The 20,363-nt window shown below is 42.1% G+C and overlaps 1 protein-coding gene across 27 annotated transcripts in view; it reads left to right on the top strand.

Moving 5' to 3' along the window:
• The window catches only part of BAZ2B (bromodomain adjacent to zinc finger domain 2B), a 337,721-nt gene that overhangs the window by 206,490 nt on the left and 110,868 nt on the right, over positions 1-20,363 (top strand). For 20 of the 27 annotated variants that reach the window (XM_075933462.1, XM_075933451.1, XM_075933455.1 and 17 more), the window contains 4 exons: positions 220-513; positions 2,485-2,545; positions 3,220-3,328; positions 3,594-3,695. In XM_075933462.1, coding sequence (XP_075789577.1) covers positions 220-513; positions 2,485-2,545; positions 3,220-3,328; positions 3,594-3,695 — 566 coding nt within the window. The remainder of the gene's footprint in view (positions 1-219; positions 514-2,484; positions 2,546-3,219; positions 3,329-3,593; positions 3,696-20,363) is intronic. The other 7 variants (XM_075933466.1, XM_075933478.1, XM_075933469.1 and 4 more) reach the window with 2 other exon arrangements.

The raw sequence follows: 20,363 nt of genomic DNA, 5'->3' as shown, positions 1-20,363 counted from the left end.
TTGTTACTTTGTTCTGTACTGGTTCCAGTCAAGTTAAAGTCTGGGTAAATTCATAATGATCGTCTAGTGATACTAAAAGGCATCCTTTTAAAACATTTCTTAATTAATTTATCCACAGTCTTGGGAAATGCGAGAATGACACAAAGCTACAATGCACAATTCTCAGTGTGCTGTTGATTGTCTCTTTATAATATGTATTTTTTTACTGTTTTTCCAAAGAATCTGACAGTAATTCAGAGTCGGATACAGAAGGGTCTGAAGATGAGGAGGAGGATGAAAAAGATCAAGATGAATCTGATACCGATACAGAGGGAGAGAAAACATCACTGAAACTGAATAAAACAACTTCCTCTGTGAAAAGCTCTTCCATCGGTCTGTCAGCTCACTCTACGCCACTTAATCTCCAAATAGTAAAGACTCCAAGCTCTGCTCCTGCTGCCTTATGTCCTGAATCTCAGTCACCAGTTTTTCTTGGGACGCCGCCTTCTACACTTACCCCAAGTACACATTGTGGTATCTTTATTATCTTTTATATAACAAAGTGTCTGAGGAATGTGTGTCATAAATGTATTTAAGAATCATAGTCAAGTGTCCATAATGTACAGTGTTGCAACTTGACACTGACCTTCCTATCCTTTGCATGATCTTTAGAGGCACTGACCATCTGTAACTTCCATTGAGTCAGAATTGTGGATACTTAGTACCTTTCTGGACCACTACCTGAATTCTAAAGTTGATTCCCAGAATTTATTTTCAAAACATCTGGGGTGATCATTACTGTCTTTCTGGGACTGCGACTAGTGGATAGAGCACCAGCCAGGGTCTCAAGGTGTCTGGGTCTGGAGTTCGGACAGACCACTTCACTTCTCTGTGCCTCACATTCCACATCTCTAGAATGGAAATAGTGATACTAGTCTCTTTTCTAACTACTTGGAAATCTATGGTATAAGACCTAACTAGTAGTATTTTTCTATTTCAGTTAAAGAAGGACCTTCCCACTCCACATTGTGTACACTGCACCAAAAACTGCCTATCTTTACACTCTTCTCAACAAGAATATTGTCTGTTCCATTATTTTTGCAAAGTTCACAATAGATAATTTAATAATACATTTATGACACATTTTAAGTATTACCTTTAGCTTTTTGTGTGCAAATGATCATTCTTTTATTTCCCAATTCATAATATTCAATAATTATTAAAATGAGTCTGTTGATTGTTAGTGGAGTGCTACTTACTTCTGATGAAAATAAATATTTTTGTTTTGACATTGAATCAGACAATATTTGACAATATTTTGACATTGAATCAGAAACCAATTTATCCTTACATTTAGAGTTTAGTGAAATAAGAGTTGCTTGCTTAACCACTAATGAAAAGTCATCTGCTGTTATGCAGATTGGCTTTGAAATAACCTATTTTTATCTTTCTCTTTCCGTTAGATGCAGGCTTTTTGGTTTTACATCATATGAATAACCTGAATTCTTATCCCCTGAAACTTATATTATTCTTCAGCACTCTGATTAGCTGGCACTAGTTTTATTTAATAATATAAGCTTACACGTGGTGCAAAAATTTGGCATGTCCATATTTGTCTGTATTTTGTTTCTGTATGGAATTGATGTGCATTTTATCTTAAATGTTTTCTTTAATATGTGGTATATCGCTTTCTGCCTACTCAGATCCACCACTCTAGAATCAAAGGTTATTTTTTGTCTGCCATATTATTAGTCAGTCATGTAAAAAGATTTATCACCTTGCTTAACCATTTATAACTGTATCCAGTCTCCACTGCTACTCTGCCTTTAGTTTACTTGCATCAAAAGTGCACACTATTAGAAAGCAGTGTCTATTTTTTGCACAAATCTGGTACTCATTGAGAAAGGACATATAAGATAAATGTAATTAAGACTTATTAATACTTAATTTCTGATAAATTATGCTTCCCTTGATTTCAAGGATGCCTCGGATGTCCACTTCTCATTGCCTATTGCAGAGGAGGTACAGTAGAACCTCAGATTGACAAACACCTCGGGAATGGATGTTTTTTAACTCTGAAATGTTTGTGACTCTGAAAAAAAGTTAAGGTTGAAAAATTCACAACTGAACTTTGAATATAACTTTGAAACTTTACTATGTAGCAGAAAAATTCTGCTTTCTTTTTATTTTTTTAGTAGTTTATGTTTAACACTGCACTGTATTTTTTTTGTCTCTGCTGCCGCCTAATTGTGTACTTTAAGTTTCAAATGAGAGAACTCTTAAGTTCTACTATATTCACAACTAAAGAGAATCCAGTGGGAAAAGGACCTTCCAAAAAAGTAGTGGGTGCAAATAATTTGTATTCAGTTTGTGTCATATACGCAATGGATAGAAGGTGTTTGCTGTTCTGGTTTGGGGATCTGAGTAATGGAAAGCACTTATCAGTAAAGTGATTCTCTGTCATCTCATTGCTTTCCAATGCTAATCAATTAAACTCTATTTAAGGTACTTCAAAAAGGCGAAGAATAACAGATGAACGAGAGTTGCGTATTCCCTTAGAGTATGGGTACGTTTTATATTTATTTGAACAGTATTTGGAAGGCGATCGCATGGACTGTTTCATAAAGTGAATGGTCACTTGTTTTTAAAAATGGCATTGTCAAGTTTGACATGGAATTTGCAAAGTCACTCAGGGACTTAAGCACTCCTTTGACTTTGAGTGACACTTTCTGTCCCTTTGAAAATTCCAGTCTTCACATATATTGTCTCTCAATTACTTCCAAATCAACTTTGATTAGTTTCAGATGTTAAGATTTGTTACTTAATTGTTTTGAAATTGAAAATTCAGTAGTAGTTTTGTCAGTAATTCACGGACCAAAATAGAATCTGTTCATTTTCCCAGAACAGTGTGTGCACTAAAATGTTAAAATTTATTTTAAAGGTTGATAAAATAACCTGGTACAATGCCATTTTTGCACCAGTCACATTTTTGCCGTAATCACTTCAGATCCATGGTGTCCAACCAGTTCTGAAGCCAGTAGCCACTATAGTGGCTACTGCTAAAGTGAACTAAACATACTCAACCAGCCAAATAGCCACGTGTGACTAGTGGCTAGCGTGTTGGACATCACAGTTTTAGATATCTTGTCTCTTGACTTTAATGTAAAATTAATAAATTCATGTTCATATTGAATTCAAGAAAAGAGTTTTAATGCACACCTATATTTACTATTACTATAGCTGGCAAAGAGAAACGCGGGTAAGGAATTTTGGTGGTCGCCTTCAGGGAGAAGTAGCATATTATGCACCATGTGGAAAGAAGCTGAGGCAGTATCCTGAAGTAGTAAAGGTACATACATACTTTTTCTTCAATTTGTATGCCTTCTGGTAAAATTAAGAATGTGTACAATAAAAAAATGCACTTTTCCTCAAATAAAATTCCTTGATACAAAATATTGTGTGATGTACCCTAACCTGTTTCTAAATTGACTTCTTATAGAGGCATATCCCCTTGATAGAGTTTGCAGAACATTTAACTCCTGACATTAGCTGTACATCAAAGCTGGGCTGTAATTATTTAAAACCTGAAGTGGAAAAATATGTGATTTTTTCAGTATCTCAGCAGAAATGGAATAATGGATATCTCAAGGGACAATTTCAGCTTCAGTGCAAAAATAGGAGTGGGTGACTTCTATGAAGCCAGAGATGGACCGCAGGTATCCACTTTTTAAAAAGTAAAGTCTTTGATCCAAGGAGTAGTAACATAATTCTAGATGAAGTAATTTTTACTACGCTCTGGAACATTGCCTGTTAGCTAATTCATTCTTATAATCGTACATAATACTTTACAGTAGCTTTTGTTGAGAGCTGAAGATCTGATCCTGGGAGGTGCTGAAAATTTGTGTCTCACTGAGTTCAGTACGCGATTGCAGGGACTCAGCATGTCCCAAGGTCAGCTCTAAAACTATAGTTGTCTAGTAAGAAAGAATTTGAGTAAGTGTTTTAAGTGAACACATTCAGATATTTCTTAGAGTAGTTATTCTTATTATGTTATATGAACTCCATATCTGTAGAACTTCTGTGCATGTATGTATCATGTTTCTTTTTGTATTTTCATTCAACTGATGTATTTAAGATACATTCTTAAAACACAGGTATTTACTATGTAGACAGTATGGTGGTGGCTTTTCTGAAGCATCCACATGTTATGCACAGTTGTATGAATATACATTCTATTTGAGCATGGGGGAACTCTGCTTTGCTTTATATGGCTAACATAGCCACTTCACAGAAGAATAAATTATGAGTAAGCTGTGCTACACCACCATCTATTTTTTCTAGCTTAGGAACTTTCATTTTTTTATGACTTCATGGCAGGGAATATATTTACTTAAAGATAGCTCTTCCCTTTATATCATTGCATAAATGTGGACAGATATCAGAAAAATGTTATCAATAATTCCTCGAATTTCAACACTCGTTGCTTGAGGCAATGGAGTCCCTGTAAGAGTATAAACTGAAGGCATACTAGATCACTCACTTTGGGATGGCATTGGGTGACTTCCGGTACATTGAAGAATCTGATATCATAGATCCCCTGTAAGTCAGCCATTGTAAACCAAAGGTTGAATCTTAAATCAAGATCAATAAATCATGTAACTATTGAACACCTGTTCTTTGATTTTAAGTCGCTGCTAGTATCCTGGACATCAGGTCAATTCCTCTTTTTCCTGTCTGACACATTCTCCTCCTCTCCTGAGTCCCTATCCTTAATTACTTCTTCCACCCATCCCACCTTATTTATAGTGAGATGTATCCTGACCTCCTTTGGGAATGCAAAGTTTCAGAAAGGAGGAACTGAAGGAAGGCCACGGTTCAGTCATAAGGCTCGGTAATGAATTATCCCAAATCTTTTCTAAACATCATGCAACAATTCCAGTTTTTATTGCTTCTGCTACATTCTGCTCTAGTCAAAGCAGTTTTATTTAAAACACAAACAAACATGAAAGTGGAGAATAAAACAGAGAAAGTGGCTATTAACAAATACTGTTTTGGTACAGGTGGTAGCTTAGATAGATTGAGTATTATTATCAAACCGAGGTCACACCTTTCTATTTTACTCTTAAAAGATCTTGAGATCGCCATTGGTGATGTTAGAGTTTAACTGATTAACCGTTTAACCATTAAGCTGATGCTTATTGGTTAATGGTATCAGTTAAGCTCTGCTGGTTCCTGGAGAAGCAGCTTCACTACTGCAGGGCAGCAAAGACATCTCCCCGGGTGCTGAGCCAGCAGGGCCTGACAGACCTACTCGTGGAGGGGCTTTGCAGTATAAAGCTAAGCTTCATATTCGAGAGCCTGCAGTTCATGTAACCTCTTAAGATTTTTAGTGGTTGCATTGTTACCGTATTAATCTCCAATGGCATCCTTATGACTGGATTGTCCTCAGTGTATAATGTGTGTAAGATGTTAGGAACAGATAGTCTTCTGCCTTCTGAGCTCTTACAGGTTCAATGCTAAATTCTGTTGGGTTGGCAAACACTGTTCTCTCTTAGCTCCTTTGCTGGTTGGTCGAGAAGAAATGGGACATGGCCTTATCTTTCTTCCATATACCATATAGCAGAACTGGTAGGATGCTGAGGTGAAGCATACACTGTATCAGATGGGAGAGTGTGACAGAACAAGTCTGCAGTATGCGTGCCTCAGGAATATTAAGAGAAGCTGTGGCTAGTTCAACCAAATTTCTTTCTAAACTATAACACTAAAGCATTGCTTACCAACCCTTCCCTCCACCAACCCTTTTGCTTCCATTGTAGATGCTAAATTGTGATGCTTGATATGTAACTAGATGATACACACTGACTTAGTCAAAGACCAAATCCTGACAAGCAAACACGAAGAATTTTCAGATTCCTCAGATTGAAACTCAAAGCTACTGTGTTCATCTTGGGTGGAGGAGGGAGCCATTTCAGAATTTTTGGAAAGATCTAGCAATATCTGCCTTGTGGATATATTAGACATATTGATTAGATCTATACAGGATGTTTGCCTTTGGATAATAATTATAGGTAAGTAATTTCATTCTTTAAGGAAACACCTTTTTATTGTAAAGTAAGTGTGTTTGGGATTGCATCACCTTCAGTGAGAATAATGTTTGTTCACAGTAGCTACATTGTCATATATCACCATACAAGTTATTCTAGGATGTTTTCAAATCTTATACTGTGTATGTTGTGTATGTGTGTAGGCTATATGTACATGCTCTTATATATGTCTATATATGTTTATGCTTAAGAGTCTTGATCCTACTCCTAATTTTTTTCTATGACAATTGATACTTATAAAGCATGATCCTAATATATTCGGTGTGTAATATGATTACAGAATGTCTGTTCTGTGTCACTACCACTGTTTGGATATCACAAACGAATCTGATTCATTTCAATCAGAATTTATGAGCATTTGCACTTTCCAGACTTAAGTGGCATGTGGATCTTATATTTGTTTTTTATTTATTTTATTTGAAATACGTTAATTCTGTAAACATTTAAATAGTAAATCAAAGCTTTTTTTAATTAGAGACTTTGTCTTTTAAAATCAACCCCTTAGATTTAGTAGATTTGTTTTTACATCAATTTTTTTAATGACAAAAATAAACTTTACCATTCCTCATTGGCATTTTTATTACACGTGGAATCAGTTTAGCTTTTGAATTGATTAATTTTTGTGTGTATATATTTTTTTAATTCTAAAAAAATACAGAATTAAATAGAACCCATTGCCTTAAGAACCTAGCTCTAAAATTATATTTATACTTATAGAAATATAAGCATATTTTTATTCATTAAATTATCATGAATATATTTGATTAACTGATTACAGATAACATAAGTTTTACAACTCATCGATGAAGTGGGTTTTACCCATGAAAGCTCATGTTTCTATATGTTTTTGTTAGTCTCTAAGATGCCACAGGACTACCCATTGTTTTTAAAGTTACAGACTAACATGGGTACCCCTCTGATACCATTTACACTAAGTCAAATAAAAAAATAAACTAGTACTTAATGAAAATGGTATCTATGCATATTTTATTGATATGTTGTGTTCTGTTGTAATACTGATACCAATACTGAGTCTGTCTCATTTGTGGGATCAAAAACTAGATTTTTATTCCAAAAATTTGCTAATCATTTAGTTTTTTCCCCACTGATTCCATTGTCTCCACTTTGTATGGTACTTGGCTTCTTTTCCCTTTCTTCTCTCTGCCTTTCCTTGAGTTCGGTGGCATATCATAATCCAGGTTATTTTATCAGTCTCATCTGCTTGTGAGCATTGCAAAATTCATATTGAAAGATGGAAAAAAATGCCCGGAAAACTATTTATGGTTTTGATGCTGCCCCTCTAGACATGAACAGAACTCTTGCCAGTGACATCAGTATGATGTATTTTCAGAACTATTTCTTGATATCAATAGTCATTTTAGTTTTACGTGGTGATTTGGAGATATTTTTAGGCTTAGTCATTTTTCAATAAAAGCCAGAAACACCATATCAAAAATGAATTTGGAATAAATGATGACTTCAGGTAACTGTTCTGTAAAATTCAGAAATGGTAAAATCTTCCAAGTTGAAATCCACCTAGATTTTCTTATTGCACTGATAATGGCATTTCTTAATGCTTTTCAGTAAATAAACTTGAGAGAATTTGAAAGCATGGTAATCATCTTCAAGTTTCAGTAAGCTCAATCAGATATGTTTTCCTAATTGAAAATGAAGATTATTTGAGGTTCATAATAAAGGATTTCTATATTATGAAAGGAACTAATATAGTTCTCATTTACAGTACATTTTTAGACTGGTACCCATTTTGTAAAAAAGGGTGCACGTAACTTATAGTTTTCTAGTTTAAGATTATCAGGGACTTGAGCCATGCTACTTCATGAAGATATGATAGATATATGGAATAAGTTAGTGAGATAAGTAACTGAAAAATGTAGTATTGAGGATAGTAACCATCATTCATCATTACCTGTAAAATCTCTGCCTTGCCATAATTAAGGAATTAAAAATGCCATATGTTTTTCTCTGGAGAAAGGAGGGAGAAGAGCAAAAAATGGGATGAAGATTTGTTTTTAAAATGTAAACTTGTTGGGCTAGGTGAACTTTTTTCTTCTTTTGAGTGCTAGTTTTCGATTCATACTCCACAGTTGGTGAGTAGACATCTCATGAATTGGCTAGTTGGTAGTATATAGAGGGAGGTGACACATAGGATCTTCCCCTCCATGTGTATTCCGCAAGGGTATAAAAAGCAGAGCTGCTTTAACATTCCTCAGTTCTCTTTCTATTGCTCATCATGTTATATGTCAGAGCAACTCTCTTCAAATCTCTCTCTGCTTTGGGTAGTTAGTGTTGTGACTTTTTAGTCCAGTGAGTGTACATGGAAGCCACCCCCAAGGTTGCAGGTGTTGTGGGACACTACACCCAAGCACGGCAATTTCCTGGACTTCAAGAATTGCCAATCCTGCAACACAGTTGTTTCTGAATGATGAACACATGAGACATCTGTTTCTGTCTGGTGAGGAGCATGTCTTGGAGTGCTGTGAAATTTGCAGGTCCTCCTTGAAGTGGACCTAGCATTCAAGGAAAGCATGTCTGAAGCTTCTGTCATGGAGCAAGCAATGAGGTTGGACTGCAATCCCAGATTCCAGCATGTAAGCCACAGAGGGACAAAGTTTTTTGAAATTGGCTTCAAAACTGTCTGAAGTTACCTTGTCTGACATAGAGGGAAGAGGTGACTGATGAGGTGGGACATAGAGGGCTGTCAGTCACATGACTACCCCAGCCCGGACAGGGCCCATGTCATCCTCATAGCCCCAGCATGGGCCAGACAGACCTGGTTTCCCTTTCTCAAATGTCTCTTCAACCTCCTTACCCTCTTCCAACTCCCCCAGACCTCCTATCTCAGAATGGAGGCACCCTTCTCCATCCCCATTCAGAAACTCTGCATCTGATGGCCTGGTTCCTATCTGATTCTCAGAAGCAGAGAAAAGATGTTCCCAGCAATTAAAGGCCATTCTTCTCCAGATTAGGAGATATACCACTTGCAGTACATACCTTTTATAAGTGGAAGCGCTTCCCACTCTGGTGTAGGAACAACAACATTCGACCTTCTGATGCTCCTCTCCATGTAATCCTTGACTATATCATGCACCTGAAACAACAAGGCCTGTCAGGTTCTTCTCTAAGGATATGTCTACTACAGCGCTATTTTGAATTAACTTATTTCAAATTAGTTAATTTGAAATAAGCTAATTTGAAATAACGCAGTTATACACAAAAACTAAGTTGAAATAGCATTTTTCTAATTTGAAATAGTGCGTCCACATTGAGTGGACCCTGAATTGAAGGTAAGGCTGGCCGGAACCAGTGCCAGCAGGGCATCAGTGTTGGACTTAGTGAGTGAGGCTGCTGCCTCAGGCTGTCCGAAGTCTGTGCTTAAAGGGACCCTACTCCCCATCCCGGACAGACAGTTCTCAGGTTTCTCTGCTTGCTGGTCTACCTCACTGAAGGACAGCAAAGCATTTGTGTCTCGGAGTGCTCTGCTTGCCCTCACTCAGGACACCACAGCACTCTGCAACATGGAACCAGACCTGCCCCTGGGGACTGTGCTGCGTCTTGTGGACACGTTGCCAGCAGCCTGGCTGCACTGTCTGCAGGCTGCCATCTAGGGACTGTCAGGATGCAGGGGGCCCTTCCCTAGCCCCCCTTCCTGATAACAAATAAAATGCACTTTTGTCTCAAATACAAACTCTGTTTGTTTAACAAAACTGGGGGAGGGAACTGGGGGTGGGGATGAAACTCTGGGGAGATTGGGAAGGGCAGTGGAACAGGGGAGGAGAAAGTGTGGGAGAGGGGAGGGGGAAAACTTGGAGGTGGGAGGGGGAAGCAAGGGGAAGAAGGGGGAGGGGAAGCTCAGCACTTCAGGGGTGAGGGGTCTCACCGGGCCACTGCCTCCCAGCACTGCGGGGGAGGGGGCTTCGGCATCCCAGGGAGAATGGGGAGGAGGATGCGGAGGCTGAGGAGGAGGGTGTGGAGGTTGAGGAGGAAGAGGCGGGAGGGGGGGCAGGAGTGGGAGGAGGAACAGTAGCTGGGGTGCAGCAGGCGCAGGACCGGCACGGGGCAGCACATTCTGCACCAGGACCTGCAGATGGTGACAGATGGCATGACCTTGGGCAAGCAGCTCCCGCTGGAACTCCCGGTCGTCCTGTGCCCGCTGCTCCATGATCCGGGTCTGGGCTCGCAGGGCCTGCAGGTGCTGCTCTTGGTACCCCTGCCGCATGGTGTTGGTCCTGCTGAGGCCACGGGTGCAGGGGCATGTCCCTGGCGGAGTGGTGCATCTGCATGAGCAGCTGGTGTGGCTGTAGAGAAAGAAGAAAAATGGTCAGTTCTCTCTGGGGACACCGTGGATGATGCCCAGCCCGCCCCCCCCCGCGAGATGAGGGCGACCGTGCCCTGCACCGTCAGAGCCAATGTGCTTGCACAGAGGCCATGGTCGGCATGTCCAACTCTGCCCGGGAGTGGGACCTGCCCTGAGACTGCACTCATGCCCCTATGCTGTGTATAGTGCGGCCGGGGCGGGGGGAGATATCCCCTGCCCCTGCGTAGAGGGGGCGTGTGAAGGGAGGGCGTCCTGCTGTGTCCCGCCCCGAGGTCGGTAGTGTGTCGAGTCTCTTCACACACACATGTGGCTATCGGGCCATGGCTCTTGTGTGCCACGCAGCTGGAGCCACCTGCCCAAGGGTGGCACGGCACGTGCCCGCATGTGCACAGGTGACTGTGTGATCCATGGGAGGCATGGCCCACACGCATGATCCCTGGTCTCCCCCGCCTCCTCCCCCCGAGTAGGGGACAATGGCCTCCCCGGACGACCCTGCCGACTCCGGTGCTGGGACAGCTGGTGGTGGCCACTCTTCTATGCCCGGGTCAGGGCCCTCAGCTCCTTGCTCATTGTCCCCCGGACTGGCACAGACTGCCCCGTTCCCCAGGATTCGGTCGAGGGTGGGGAAGTAGGGGCAGGTGGCAGCCCCTGCTGCAGCGCTGCCCCTGGTGGCCCTGGCGTACGCCTGCCTGAGCTCCTTTACTTTCAGGCGCACCTGCTCCTGGGTGTGCCTGTGTTCCTTGCAGGCCATGGTGGCCGCTATGCAGCCATAGATGGTTGCATTTCTCTGACTGGTGCGGAGATCATGGACATTGGGGGCCTCCCCCCACACCTCAATGAGGTCCATGATCTCCACATCAGTCCAGGCGAGCGCATGCCATCTATGGCCCCTGGCTGGCCCCTGGGTGCTGGGCGGGGGACAGCTGGCTGCCACTGGCTGCCAATGTGTGGCCACTGGGTGAGGGGCTGCAGCTGCTGGCAGGCCTGGCTCTCGCACTTGCCCAGTGGCCAGACTCTAACCCCTTTAAGGGTCCTGGGGCTGGGAGAGAGAAGAGGAGTTTTCCTGGTTTGGCCCAGAATGGCTACCAGGGGAAACTGGGAAGGGCTGGAAGCCCCCTATTTCGAATTGTGTCTAGATAGCACTTAATTCGAATTAGCTATTTCGAATTTGGTGTTACTCCTCGTAGAATGAGGTTTACCAAATTCGAAATAAGTGCTCCGCTATTTCGAATTAAATTTGAAAAAGTGGTTTGCATATGAAGACCCTATTGAAGTTAATTTGAAATAAAGGCTGTCAGCATTCCACTTAGCCCCCCCTGTCGCCCGGTCAATGAGGTTTTGGACTTTGCTCACCCTATTTCCAAAAGGTTCCTTACAAGGCTGAATAATCTCAATCCCTCACATAGGCCTATAGCCTCCTATGTTGGATTTGGGGCTCGGGCTCAACACTCTAACTAGACCACTATTCGAGCCCCTGGCCAAATGCTCTCTATCTCTGTTAGCAACAAAGACGGTATTTTTTAATAGCAATCACATCTGCAAGGCGGGTTAACAAAATTGCTGCTTTCACAGCTTCTTCACCCTATACTGTATTTCACAAGGACAAAGTAATAATTCAACCCTACTCTTTCTTGGTGATTAAAGTTTGTTTCAATTACATATTAATGACCCCATCATCCTACCGGCTTTCTCCCCAAAACCTCATGCTTCCCATGAGGAGGACATTCTACACAGTCTCAATATACGCAGGATCTGTCATTCTATATAGACAGCATGTGATGCTTGCACAAATCACACACTTTGTTTCACTTGCCTAATGCTCTTGCAGAGCACCTCTGTCACCTCCGTGCATTTCCAGGTTGATTACATTGTTTTATCCAGTGCTACTCCCTCCAAGGCAAACCTTTCTGTGCACCTTCCAGAGCTCACTTGACATGAGCTGTAGCTGCCTCAATGGCATTCCTTAAAGGGGTCCCTCTTAAGGACATTTGGTGTGCAGCCACTTGGTCATCTAATCATGCCCTCATGAGATATTATACAATTTCCACAGGGACAGGCACAACCTTCACCTGTTGTCAGCGAAGTCCTTTCGACTGCTCGCAAGAACTAATCCAAGCCCACCTACCAACTTTGGGTACCGCTATGTTTTCACCAACAGTGGAGCACCCACAGGGACATCACTCAAAGAAGAAAAGGAAGTTACTCACTTTCTGCAGTAATGACAGTTCTTTGAGATGTATGTCCCCCTGGGTACTCCATGACCCACCCGTCCTCTCCGCTTCTTTGGGTCATCTTTGTCAGATGGGGCATACATGAAGAAACTGAGGGCAGGTGTGCCGCACGTGCAGACTGCAAAGGTGCGAATGGCACACACATTGTGATGCGCGTATGTGGCCCAGCCAGATACTGCTAGAAAAATATCTGATTTGTGGTACCAGGATGAGCCCAACACCAACAATGGAGCACTCACAGGGACACACATCTTGAAGAACCATTGTTACTGACAAGTTGAGTAACTTCCTTGTCATTAAGCACCTCTGTCATTTCCAAGTTTCATAGAATCATAGATCTGGAAGAGACCTGAGGAGGTCATCGAGTCCTGCCCCCTGTCCAAAGCTGGACGAAACCCCCCTGCAACTTGAGACCATTGCTTCTCATTCTGCCATCTGTCGCTACTGAGAACAGCCTCTCTCCATCCTCTTTGGAACCTCCCTTCAGGTAGTTAAAGGCTGCTATCAAATCCCCCCTCACTCCTCCTCTTCTACAGTCTAAAAAAGCCGAAATCCCTGAGCCTCTCCTCATAGGTCATGTGCTCCAGCCCCCTAATCATTTTGGTTGCCTTCAGTTGAACCCTCTCCAATGTGTCCGCATCCTTTCAGTAGTGGGGGGCCCAGAACTGAACACAATTTTCCAGATGTGACCTCACCAATGCCAAATAAAGGGGAATAATATTATCACTACTCTAGATCTGCTGCCAATGCTCCTCTTAATGAACCCTAATATGCCATTAACACTTGGCTACAAGAGCACACTGTTGACTCACATCCAGCTTCTCATCCACTGTAACCCCCAGGTCCTTTTCTGCCAAATTCCTGCTTAGCCAGTCAGTCCCCAGCCTGTAGCAGTGCTTGGGATTCTTCCGTCCCAAGTGCAGGACTCTACACTTGTCCTTGTTCAAGCTTATCAGATATCTTTTGGCCCAATCCTCCAATTTGTCTAGGTCACTCTGGACCCTAAGCATACCCTCCAGTGTATCTACCTCTCTCCCTAGGTTGGTGTCACTGGGAATTTGCTGATGGTGCAATCCATTCCCTCATCCAGGTAATTAATAAAGATGTTGAACAAAACTGGCCCTAGAACCAATCGTTGGGGCACTCCGCTTAGCATCAAGCCATTGATCACTACCCCTTGAACCCGACAATCTAGCCAGTTTTCTATTCACTTTACCAGTCCATTTATCCAGTTCATGCTTCCTTAACTTGCTGGCAAGAATTAAGTGGGATACTGTTTCCTGTTATTGTTTTTCCCTCTTCACTGAGCAGTGGGATTACTATGTCTTTGGTCTTCCTCTTGCTTCTAATATATTTGTAGAATGTTTTCTTACTATCCTTTATGTCTCTAGCTACATTGAGCTTGTTTTGTGCCTTCGCCTTCTAATCTTGCCCCTATATACTTGTGTTATTTTCCCCTATATAGTTGCGTTATTCATCCTTTGTAATTTGATCTAGTTTTCCCTTTTTATATGACTCCTCTTTGATTTTTAGATCATGTCATATCTCCTAGTTAAGCCAAGGTGGTTTCTTGCCATACTTTCTATCATTCCTATGCAGTGGAATCGTTTGATTTTGGGCCATTAATAATGTCCCTTTGAAAAAGTGACTTTCTTCAGTTGTTTTTCCTCTTAGTTTTGCTTCCCATGGGACCTTACCTACCAGCTCTCTGAGGTTATGTCTACACAGCATGGGTATTTTGGAATAACTGACATTATTTCGAAATAACGTCGTGCACATCTACACAGCAAGCCATTATTTCAAAATAATGTCAAGATGAGGCCTTCTTACTCCCACTCCTGTAACCCTCATTTCGTGAGGAGTAAGGGAAGTCGAAGGAAGATTGCACTTCCTTTTATTTCCTGCTGTGTAGACATCGCCAAAAGCTGAATTAAACTATTTCAACTTTAGGTATGCAATTGACATAGCTGAAGTTACGTATCTTAATTCAACTTTGTCCTGTAGTGTAAACGTGTCCTGGATTTACTAAAGTTTGCCTTCCTGAAATCCATTGTCTTTATTTTTCTGTTCTTTTTTCTACCATTCCTTAGAATCTTGAATTCTGATTTTATGATCACTTTACCCAAGCTGCCTTTCACTTGCAAATTTTCAACCAGTTCCTCTCTATTTCTTAAAATGAAATCTAGAACCGGTTCCGCCTCCCAGTAGCTTTCTCAACCTTCTGAAATAAAAAACTGTCTCCAATGCAGTCCAAGAACTTGTTGGATAATCTGTGCTGTGCTATGTTCCCTGTTAGTTTCCCAACATATGTCTGGATTGTGGAAGTCTCCCATCACCACCAAATCCTGCTCTTTGGATGATTTTGTTAGTTGTTTTAAAAAAGCCTCATTCACCTCTTCTGCCTGGGTAGGTGGTCTATAGTAGACCCCTAGCATGATATCACCCTTTTTTTTACCCCTTTTAACCTAACCCAGAGACCCTCAACAAGTCTGTCTTCTGTGTCCATCTCAATCTGCCAAGTATATAGATTTTTAATATAACCTCCTTCCCTTTTTTCCCCTGCCTATCCTTCCTGAGCAAGCTGTATTCTTCTAGATCAATATTTCAATTTTGTATATTATCCCAAGTCTCTGTGATACAAAACATGTCATAGTTGTGCTTATTTACTAAAAATTTAAATTCTTCCTGCTTATTCCTCATACTTCTTGCATTTGTATACAAGCATCTAAAATACTGATTTGATTCTGCCCCCAGTTCTGCCTTGTCCCTTCTTTATCTCTGCTATTATAGCACATGCTCCTTCCCATTTCTGATTCATCTCCCAGGTCTCCATGTTTTTCACTGATCTGTGGGCTTTTGTTACCAGACCCTATCAAACCTTGTTTAAAGCCTTCATCACTAGGTTAGCCAGTCTGCATCCAAGTACTTTCTCCTTCTTCGAGCGATGTCCCTGTGGGTGCTCCACTGTTGGTGTCAGGCTTGTCCCTGTGCCACAGATTGGAGACTTTCAGAGCAGTGTTCAGTCAGGCTGCAAACCCCATCCCTGCTTAGCAGTCCCCATCTTTGCTTAGCAGTCCTTCTTGTAACTGCATCCCATGGTCAAGGAAATCAAAAGCCCTCCTGGTTACATCATCTTCGCAGCCAGGCATTCACTTTCACGATGCACCTGTCTCTGCCTGGGCCCCTACCTTTTACAGGAAGGACTGTGCGCCAAACTCCTTCACCCGTATTCCGAGCCCTGTAGTGTCACTTTGCAGCATCATTTGTGCCCACGTGGATGAGTAGCATGGGGTAGTAGTTAGAGGGCTGGATAATCCTTGACAGTCTCTTTGTAATGTCTTGGATTCAGGCCCCTGGCAGGCAGCATACCTCCCAAGATGCCATGTCAGGGTGACAGATGGGTGTCTCTGTCCCACTCAGAAGAGAGCCCCCAACACTACTACCCTGTGTTTCCTCTTCACAGTGGTGGCCTCAGACCTCCCAGCCTTGGGGGGTACATGGCTTCTCCTCTTCTGCCTTAGGAGGAGATTACTTATTTCCTGTACTGCCACATAATGGTTTTCCATAATCATGGTGGGAGGGTTGGAAGAAGGGGGTGGAGTGTTGCCAGAAGTAACCAGCTGTCAGTGTCCACCCTGAAACACAGCCATCTCCTCCTGCTTCACCAATGGTGTGCCAGCAGTCTTTTTTAGGTTGATAGCTTTCTCAGCCTTAGCTTATCTCCACATGAATACTCTCAAGCTTAAGGATCTTTTTTGAAATGTGTTGCTTATACCTATTCAACTTCCCGCACTCCAAGGTGGACCTGAGCTGGCTACCCTATGCGTACTGCTAAGGAAAAATCTTCTGGAACCAGTATATGTGGCAAGCGCACACATCTACAAATGGACTAGGAATGTGAAAGATATCTTGCTTAATTGGTTAACTGACTAAGCATTAGGTTAACCTAATGTTTAACTGGTTAACTGATTAATTGGGATTTTACATCCCTAGAATGGATACAAGCAACACCTTTCAACACTGGTTAGAGAAAATGGTAATTGTCTTTCTGATGTCTTCCAAATTCCTGGACCCAGTGGCCTCAGTGTTTGTAGAAACCAGACATGTTCCCTTTGCACTCATGGAATGAGCACAACCTTTTTTAGGTGTCTGCTGTCTTGACTTCTGACTCAACGCATCTAACAGGTATCCCCCGCCTGATCTCTCAACTCCGCTATCTTGGTGTCTTCCAAGGAATCAAAAGGTGTGCACCAGTGACTAAGAGGAGAGCACAGTACTGGTATGATGTAGTATGAGGATCACCAGTTCTAGGCACTGTGGGCCTCCCATGCCTTTTAATTTTGGAGTGGAGAGCAGCTGGACAACTTGGGATTACCATACTTCCTAAATCTGCCAGGTCAGATTGTGTCCCGTTCACCTGAGGCTAGAGCCAGACCTACTACACCCTCAAGGCCAACCAGTAGCCTCAGTGCGGAGCACTTTGGGATGAAGGGCAAGTGGTACTAGGAAAATGTCATTGTCTCTGGGCAATGCAGTGTCACCAGTACAACTGGATACTAACCCCGAGGTCTTACACTGTGTTCCAGGACATCATGAGGTGAGTGCTGCCAGCTTTGGAGATGCGAGACATGCCACACAAATTTCTCAATATTTTATACTCTTTGATACAAACACATTGCATTCCTGAACTATAAAGGGCTAATAGAACTTGCTAAAACCTCGTGGCAGATGTTGATGTCTTTGGGTTTGAAATCAAAACTAGCAGGCAAATTGTACCAAGTCTTGGATAGCAGATATGAACAGATCTATTCATATCCAGTAGAAGGATCACTGGTGGTAACAGCAGCCAACGAGAGAACCTGCTAAGGCTGACAGAAATCAGTGCCTCAAGATAAGGAGATAAAGCACCTCTACCTGCTGAATCAGAAAACTTACTTCACCTTGAGACTGTCCAGCAGTCCTGGCAAAATAGGACCTTGTCAACAGGTGTGCTTTGAAGAACTTTACTGAGAGGCTGCTGAAAAATTACAAGGTTGATTTCCAAATTGTTCTTGCAGAAGTATGTTTAATAGCCTGGACTACCTTTCACATGGTTTTCAACGTGTTAGACGTAGCCTCCAGGTCAGTGATTACAATGAACATGATGAACTGCTTTGTGGCTGGCCTTAGAAGGAATTACAAACAGCTGAAGATTTACAATTCAAGGATTGCGGAATTCTGTGTGCTGCCCAGAGCTAGCAGGAAGTCCCGCTGACTCCAGCTGCACGCGGCATAGCAGCTTTGAAATGTACAAGTCCCCAGCGGCGTTTCAAAGGGGCAGCACTGCACAGCTGATCCCGGGTTCAGCTGTGCAGCGCTGCCCCTTTGAAGTACCCTTTCTCCTCCCCCAGCCTCACCTCTCCAGCTGCCTCTTTCTGACAGAGGCAATGGGGGAGGGGGGAGTCAACTAGTCAGTTGGATAGTTGACTAGTCCTTAACATCTCTAGTGTAGGGATGGTGACTACCTACCTAAGAAGGGTGACTTTACCAATCCTTTCTGCGTTGATCACAAGTGACTGATGTTTCTGAAGGTCCTCCGGAGTATGTTTCAGCATTAGGGTGGGGTCTTGTACATGGATCATTTTGCAACAAGAGAGAACAATTGTCACCTTTCTGCTTGTTGGGAAGGCTGCAATCCTGGATTTTTTTCAGATGTCTTTTTCTCCCATAGACAGGGGCTCTCTTATATGCATTCCTCACCTTCTCAGAGTATTTTAGAAGATCTGGCTGGAGAAGGGCAGCGTAATCTTTATAGCCCTAGCCTGGCTGAGACCAGCATTGTTCTGAGACCTCCATAGCCCCATGGATCATTCTTCCTCTGATTCTTGGCCTTCTAGAAATAGGGACGTGATTTTGCAACTGAGTCTGAGGTCTCCCTACTTGACAGCATGGGTGATTGCTGTTAACACTAGTGGAGAGATCCTGCTTGCAGTATTTCCTCATAGGTTCTGATTAGTAATAGGAAAGTTTCCATTCAGTCCTCTTATCTCTCTAATTGTGTCACCAGCTGCTTCCTGTGCATTTCGGGATCTAAGGTGTTGAGGTACCTGTTTCCCAAAGCCTCACTCCAGGAGAACCAAATAGAGGTTGCACACATTGGACACATGCAGAGCCATATTATTATAATTACATAGGATAGCATTATTACAGAAGTCTCCCAGGCTGATCCTGGCATAGCGAAGAAAATCAAAGGATAGGCCATATCTACCTGGAGGATATTAAACTGGATTGCCTCGTGTCTCGGAACATGTTATCAACTAGCACCAGAATATCCATCTGACAGAGCCATGAGCCTACTCCTCAGAGCTCAGTCCACCTCCCTTTGGAATCTCTCTGTAAGCAGTGGCTTGGTCATCTGTTCACGTATTCACAAAACTCTGTATGTTGATGCAAAGCTGCTAGGGAGCATGCAAGATTCAGGTGATCTGAGTTGCAGTCCATACTCTGATGTCTTTTACTGAATCTGACTGAAGGGAAATTGCTTGCGAGTCACAAATATACATACAGATGAGCACTCTAAAGAAAAAGGTTACATACCTTTATCTGATGTTCTTTGAGAATTCAGGTATCTTGTCTGGATAATAAGGGGATGGTCTCCCAGAAGCTGGTCCTGGACGACACATGATCACTTGATGAATCATTTCCTGTCAAGCATCTGGCACTTAGCCACTGTCAGAAGGCAGGAAACCAAACTAAATGGACCATTGGAATGACCCAGTATGACCATTCTTGTGAGATGTGTAGTCTGTATATGTATTCCACTACCTACCTGCTATGTCTGCTACTTCCATATCATGAAATCATGGATTCTTATAGTTTATGCCCTTGTAGAATGTGAATACACTACTTTAGGGATACTGCTGACAAGAAAAATTTTCCAGCATGTGCACATATACTCCCCAGCTGTGAAATACACATACAGATAGCACATCTTGAAGAACTTTTGTTTCTGTAAATGAAAGTAACCTCTTTACCTATTCCTAAAACCCCTTCCGTTGTGTTACAGCTGTGCAATATGTACTTTGGTGATACCATTCAGATTACTTTTATCCACTATCAAGAAAGGGTCTTTTACTGTGACTGTTTAAAAGAAAAAAACCCAGATGTATGTGTATAGATACATATATGCTGACTAGTAGTCTGAATGAAAGACTGGGAACCAGGAACTCTGGTCCTTGGCAGTGTCAAGACTGATAGAAGTGATGGCATAGAATGATTTTCACTTCAGCAATCCTCAACTGTGTACCAGCCCTAAAAATCCATTACTAGCCAACATAAGTTAGAGTTGTCACGAGGCTGTTCTAACATGGCTATAGCTAAGTCTCCACTTCAAAAAAAAAGTGTGTTTTTTACATTGATTTAGCTATCTAGATGTGAAATCTTAGTGGAGACTAGGCATATAATTTTGAAGATGCCACTGAAAATTAGTACTAAACTATATGAGAGTCAAAATGGAATATCCAGATTACTGTTTTAGGTTAAGCCATAGCTTCCAGAATTCAACAACTTCAAAATGAGAGACATTTACAACGAGACTTCTGCCAACTTTTCCCAGTCTGTGCTTACTCATTCAGCTTTCTACAATCCCGCAAGAAGATCAGAAAGAGATACTTTATTTAGACTCTAATTCTAAAACAATGTCAAATCCTGCAAATATTTCATGATCTGTATTCT

This window comes from Pelodiscus sinensis, chromosome 7 (assembly GCF_049634645.1).
Source record: "Pelodiscus sinensis isolate JC-2024 chromosome 7, ASM4963464v1, whole genome shotgun sequence".
Classification (NCBI taxonomy): Eukaryota; Metazoa; Chordata; order Testudines; family Trionychidae; genus Pelodiscus; species Pelodiscus sinensis.
The sequence above is the reverse complement of the archived record's forward strand: the minus strand, read 5'-3'. Positions and strand labels throughout refer to the sequence as shown.